General features: G+C 37.8%; 1 protein-coding gene across 1 annotated transcript in view; it reads right to left on the bottom strand.

Annotated features, from left to right (window-relative positions):
• Positions 1-2,798, bottom strand: part of pik3cg (phosphatidylinositol-4,5-bisphosphate 3-kinase, catalytic subunit gamma) — a 31,180-nt gene extending 28,382 nt beyond the window's left edge. Inside the window, exons 1-2 of the mRNA XM_071545062.1 lie at positions 2,672-2,798; positions 1,299-1,529 (exon numbers count right to left, since the gene is read on the bottom strand). Of these exons, the coding sequence (XP_071401163.1) occupies positions 1,299-1,526 (228 nt within the window). The 5' untranslated portion in view covers positions 1,527-1,529; positions 2,672-2,798. The remainder of the gene's footprint in view (positions 1-1,298; positions 1,530-2,671) is intronic.
• Positions 2,799-6,577: the final 3,779 nt, after the last annotated feature.

Raw genomic sequence — 6,577 nt, 5'->3', positions numbered from 1 at the left:
CCCCCATTCCCGTACTTCCAAATCTCAGTTTAGAATATCGAGGATCCAAAATATGGAATTCTCTGCCATTACATTTTTTTGAATTTGTCTTCACAGCAGTTCAAAAGAGCCCAGAAATCACTTCTCCTAACTAACCAATATTTTCCATATGGGCTGCCTATATAAGCTGGGTCCAACCAATATTTTCCTTGTCATAACATTATTTGTGTGTATATTCTTATTTATCTTGTCGTATTCTTCTTGTCTCATGGAAACTCTAAGCCATATCACATGAGTGTCACATGAATCTCTTAGTCTGTTAATGATAGTGTTTGTGTATACTTACATGTATTATGAATGAGTATTATGTGTGTGTGTGTGTGTGTGTGTGTGTATGTGTGTCTTATGACTATGACTGATTCTTTATACTTGTGTAGTAGATGGGTGTTATGGGATGCATTGTTGTCAAGTACTAGTCTCTGTTTTTTACCATGTCTAAACTTATTTATAGATACATTCAAATTGTGTATTTTACATTGCTGTAATTATTTTTTGTAATATGCTGCCTGGAGAATGCTACTTTTCAAGCCCCTGGAGGGTTTAGGCAATTCCCCTTCACCAGTGGTGGAAGAAGTACTGAGATCTTTTACTTCAGTAAAAGTAGCAATACAATAATGTAAAGATACTCCGTTACAAGTAAAAGTCCTGCATTCAAAATCTTACTTAAGTAAAAGTACATAAGTATTGGCAGCAAAATGTACTTAAAGTATCAAAGTAAACATACTCATTATGCAAACTGTCCCCATTTAGAGTTATATTTTTCATAAATTATTGGAATATTAATACTGATTTATTGACATACATGTACATGTAAGCAGCATTTTAAAGTTGTCAACGTGAAGCTAATCTTAACAATTTAGCTATACTTTTGGGTAGTCTAATCTATAACAATGCTATTTTATAGTTATTTTATAAAGATGATCATGTAGTGGAGTATAAGTACAAAGTAGCATAAAATGGAAATACGCAAGTAAAGTAGAAGTACCTCAAACTTGTACTTAAGTACAGTACTTGAGTAAATGTACTTAGTTACTTTCCACCAGTGTCCTTCAATTCACTTGCAAATTATATATTGGATCCTTTTCTTTTACATTTTTATATGTGAGAATAAAGAAACGAAACGAAACGAAAGTAACCAACAAAGAAAAGAACAAGAAACTCAATCAACCAATTATATCAATCAAGCAAACAAACAAACCAAGCAGCCGATCAACAAGCTCAATTAGTCAACTAATTGCATCAATCAATAAATCGGTGACCTGTTCCACGGTCCAGTTCCCGGCGACGTCCAGCTGCACGGTGTCGGGCCCGGACCCGGCCCCGGACCCGCTCCGGGCCGCGGTCGGCAGGATGAACTCCACGGCGATCTGATCCATGGAGGCGCAGGAGGACGAGGTGAACGCCTTCTTCCTCCGCCGCCTCCGGCTCTCTTCTCGCAGGACTACGGCAGGCTCTTCGTCGCTCACCTGGATCTGCTGCTGGTCCATAGCCTGGGGGGGGGGGATAGAGAGAGAGAGAGAGAGGGAGGGAGGGAGGGAGAGAGAGAGAGAGAGAGAGAGAGAGAGAGAGAGTTGAGTGGTTTCATCTCTTGAGTCATTTCACTTGAACGATGACAGATGAGACTCTTCTCTCTTGTTTCTCTTTCTCTCCTTTCTCTCTTCTTTCCCTCTCTCCTCTCATTTCTCTTCCTTTCCTTTCTCCTCTTTCTCCTCTTCTTCCTCTCTCTCCTTTCTCTCATTTCACTCCTTTCCTCTCTCTCCTTCTCTAGCTTCTCCTCTTCTCTCTCTCCTCTCTCTCTCCTTCCTGTCTCCTCTCTTCTATCTCTCCTCTTGTTTCTCCTCTCTCCTCCTCTCCTCTTGTTTCTCCTCTCTCCTCCTCTCCTCTTTCTCCTCTGTTTATCCTCCTCTCACCTCTCTCCTCTTGAGAGAGGGAACAAGACTTATTTTGTGATGAAATATTGTGATTTACTTGTTTGGTGAATCCACATTCCTTCAACCTGTCTACCACTTTGGCACTTTTTTGGTTGTTTTCTACAATAACTATGGCAAACTAAAATAGATTTTAGAAAGATTTTATACAAATATCAGCAAAACTATAAGTCCCTACAGCAATTACCAAGTTATAGGAATATCACAGTGATATGACAGGAGATAGAAATACCATAAAGCACTATAAAGTCACTGTAATGTCACTGGTGACTGCCATAAAAAGTGATATTGACTCTCTTTAGGAACATTACGGGAGTATTTTAGTGTTTTTTCGTTATGGGTGATATTCATGAACTGATATGAATAAAACATGTAAGTAAACCGGCAGCTTCTTTCACATCAGCAGAGGAAGTTTTAAAAAGCAGGAAGAAAAACTCGACAGTGTCACCGCAACCCGTTGTTTTTAACGACAGTGCCATCAACATTAGGCCTCTATCTGCTATTAAGTTAAACAAAGTGACACTGAAAAGCCTGCGAGGTGAAAACATTTAATAAAACGTTTAAATATCAAATCATATTCACACCAGAGGGGTTGGGGCACTCTCTGAGGGAGTATAACGGTACAGCAGCCATAATAACGGACGGGGGAAGAGACGTTAATCTTGTAAAAAGAAACGTTAGTAAAAAACCGTTTTCGGACTCACCGTTGAACGCAGACAGAGACGGCAACGAAACACGGAAGCCTGGGTGAAAATTTCGGCATTTATGCTACATGGATAGAAAACAACTTTGAGTAAAATAAGTTTGTGTTCAGAAAGTAAGCTACTGCGCTCCTATGGAAGCCGACTAACTTTCCCAGTGTCAAGTTAGCTCGTTATATTCAGCTAGCCGGAAAAAAGATCAAGACTTCCGGTCCACTCTTTTCAAAATAAAACCCCTTTTACATTTTTTTTTTATAGGTGATTCTTTTGTTTTTTGGTGTCTTCTTCATTGCTAATTTACTGTAAAACTCACTCTGAAATTTAGTCAAATCAACTATCATTAACATAATAAATCATTAACTCAATGTATACAAATGTTTTTGTTAATTTCAACTTACAATTGCTTGTTATACGCTTCATAACTTATAATCACAAGTTCATTCTTGTGACTTAAAATCATGAGTTGAAAGAAAATGTTACTAAAAACTCACTAAACTGATCATATTTAAATTTATTAAGAACTTAGCATAATTCCTAGCATGCACTGCATTTGACTTAACTCTCCAGAAAACTTTCCATCTTCTTGTCTGGTTACCGGATGGGACGAAAGTTACTGGATGGAGACATGTTATGCATGTTAGGTGAATCGCAAGTCAATTTATGATTAAACATCAAAATCATGATAATGATATTCAGTTCAATCCCTAAACCCAGAACTCTGCAGATTAGAGCAGTCAGCTGCTTACTTCCTGCCAAATGGCGTCATAATTTTATGACACGTGAACAACTGACATTAAACACCTCCTCACTATTAAATAAGCAGTTCATCAATGTGTGGACTCACCAAATAACACATCAACATGATAACACATTTGCTCTCTCTGAATTTTATGATATTAGAGCAACTACTGAACTTTTACCCAACTATTCTGTACCATTTCAGTCAATTTGCAATTTTACAACAACAAGGAAACTTCAGTTTTTGGTTGAAGTGCCAGATTTACCTGTGGAAACACCTTCTTCATGTGTGACACTTCTCACTATACAGTTTAGTCTCTATTACAGCAGTATTAGCTGAGAAGGCGTTGCTTACAGGAATTATGAGTACTACAGTGCTGCAGTCAGATCACTGAAGCACCTATAATTACAGTAGAAAATGTCCTTAGGGGTATTATTTTTTTTTCTACAACAGCTACCAACATGTGTAGAGAACACAAGGATGACTGGATACCACAAGAACTGACACAGCAGCCACGTCTCGCCTTGTTTTGTGGGAATTATACACAGTTGAAACATGTCTTTAAACAGTCAGACTACTTGGCTGAAACTACCGGTTGTACAAGTTGCATTAAATCCATTTGGATACATGACAAGGCAGGAGAAGAGGCTTTTATATATTTGTCTACATCTGCAGACGGAATAACTATGCCAACAGCAGGTATACATACTGTATGTATTTGCTTGTTTTGACAATATTACTGTGTAATTGTGCAGCCACACTTTTATTGTTTGGAGTGTTTACTATCTGTTTTTATTGATTTCTCTCTGTTCACACATGCACACACACACACACACACACACTTAACTGCCACCCTTGTAATGCTGTTCAACTTTTAATATGTGGTAAATGAGTCATTTTTTAGGTGTTATTTTCATTGCCATTGCAATAAAGTTATTTTTTCTATCACAAAGCACGCTGTGTCCTCTATCTCACAGTCTCACCAACTTAGTCTGGTGTTTATAATATTGTCATTACAACCTCTACACGTTGGAAAGTAGATGTAGAGTAGAATAGAAAGTAGATATACAGATTATAAAGGACATTAAATATCGTTTCATTGTTACTTTCAAAGTTTTTACTGCCTTTCCTCATTTTAACCCACCCATTGTTTTATTATTGTGGCGATGATAACAAGAGGACAAGCCAGATCTCTCCCGACCAATGAGAGCGAGAGAAACCGCGGATTGACGTGGCATCTGACCAATAGCATCGCTCGGGGGAAACATGTTTACACCAGCCCCCCTCCCTGTACAAGGCGACTGTTTCGGTGAGTTCAAGAAAGTTCATTGAAATCTTTTTGTTTAAAAGCGTTAAAGTCAGAACTAATTACACCGTTTAAATGATTTCATTTTCAACCGAGTACTCGCGAAAAAACGTAGAAATGACAACGCTTACTTTTGTCGTAAATTACATTTCAATGGTCGCTCCGTAAATGTTCATTGTTGACGTTTGTTGTTTTGTTGTAGCAGCTTTGCGCAAGACGGGAGGCTGGCTCGTCCATTTTTAAAAAACATTTAGTGACATTTTCCAAGTCTGATTCTCTAAATATCGTTTATTAATTTGTAAGTGTGCATTCAGACAGTAAGCTCGGGCTCATTTTCGTCGACGTAATTTCAACGGTACTTTGTTTCGTGACAACAACCAACACTGCTTCGTTTTAAGCTAACTTTTACGAAATAAAAACACTGTCATCATTGGCACTTTGTAGCAGTATATTGCCGTGACGCATTTCAGCATAGTCTGATTATATTGGGTTTATAGTTTCATGTTTTTTTTTCATTACCAACTACTTATTTCAAATGAATTATCGCTGCCCTTCTCAGTATTGAATGAATGAGTTTTTAATGCGCATGCGCGAAGGATCTGAAAGTTTATAAACAAGCAGAGATCACATGACAAGAATATTGCGAAATTGATAAGAGACTAACGTACACGTTCCTGTCATGTTTACACTTTCTAAAACACTCAAAATATGCAGATATATCACGTATGTTTATAAATGCATTGTAAATATATTAAATAGTGGACTGGGGCAGCTGCAATGTTTTGACACTTGGGTGTGATATTACATAATGACAGCCAGCCAAGTGCCCCTATCTCACCCTCTGTCACCCTATGTCACCCTATGTCACCCTATCCATTTATAGCCTATACATTGGAGCTGGGTGGGTGTGTGTGTGTGTGTGTGTGTGTGTGTGTGTGAGAGGTGGATAGAGAGTAGAGTTTGACTGATATGGGTTTTGTAAGGCTGATACCAATACCAATATCTTTAGATTGAAGTCGCCAATAGCTGATATTTTGTGCTGATGTTGAATATCTTCACATTTGAGCGTTTTCATGCCAAAAAATTACAATTATTCAGAGTCCCCCCCCCCCCCAGGATTTTCTTCTCATCTGGGTGGAAAAGCTTCTGAAACGGCATTTAGAGCATCATGGGACACTAAAACTCTCCACTGAAACCCAGACTGATGAAAGTCTTTTAGTGTCAGCAGCTCTTTAAGGCAGAGCGACCCACCACACCTGTTCAATGGTAGAGAAACTCTGGGAGACAGTATTGCCTTTAAAGGAATGAATTTACTTCCAACATAATTGGACAATTAAATGAATAAAATGTGGAAAGAAAATGAAATTCTGCCGCAGGGTTTACAGGCTGTTTTTCTGTAGCTGTGGTCGAGAGAGTAGAGAGAGAGAGAGTGTGTGTGTGTGTGTATGTGTGTGTTTGTATCTGTAATACCTGAATCCGATATTCTTAAGTGCATACAGCAGGGTAAAGTAGTGACTATTTTATGTTTTTTTTTAGTTTTGTTTTGCTTTATCTTGCTTTATTTTATTTATTCACTTTATGCCTTGTGATGTGATGTTATCTACTATTAGTTTTGTGGCATTATTGTTTTATTACCTTGTCATTTTATATAGTGTGTGAAGCATTTTGTAAACTATGTTTTAGAAAAGTGCTATAGAAATATTATATTATTTTTATTGTTATTATTTTTATTAGACCATCCCTCAACCTGATTTTTTCCGTAATAATATAATGAAAACTGAGTCTTTAGTTCAGATACAGTACAGTAAAACTGTGTGTGTGTCTGTGTGTGTGTGTGTGTGTCAGCAGCAGGAAGAGAGTGTTG

This window comes from Centroberyx affinis, unplaced genomic scaffold (genome assembly GCF_046629955.1).
Source record: "Centroberyx affinis isolate AG114_WGS23_722 - 3 ecotype Tasmania unplaced genomic scaffold, CSIRO-AGI_Caff_v1 ptg004760l_1, whole genome shotgun sequence".
In the NCBI taxonomy this organism is placed as follows: Eukaryota; Metazoa; Chordata; class Actinopteri; order Beryciformes; family Berycidae; genus Centroberyx; species Centroberyx affinis.
The sequence above is the reverse complement of the archived record's forward strand: the minus strand, read 5'-3'. Positions and strand labels throughout refer to the sequence as shown.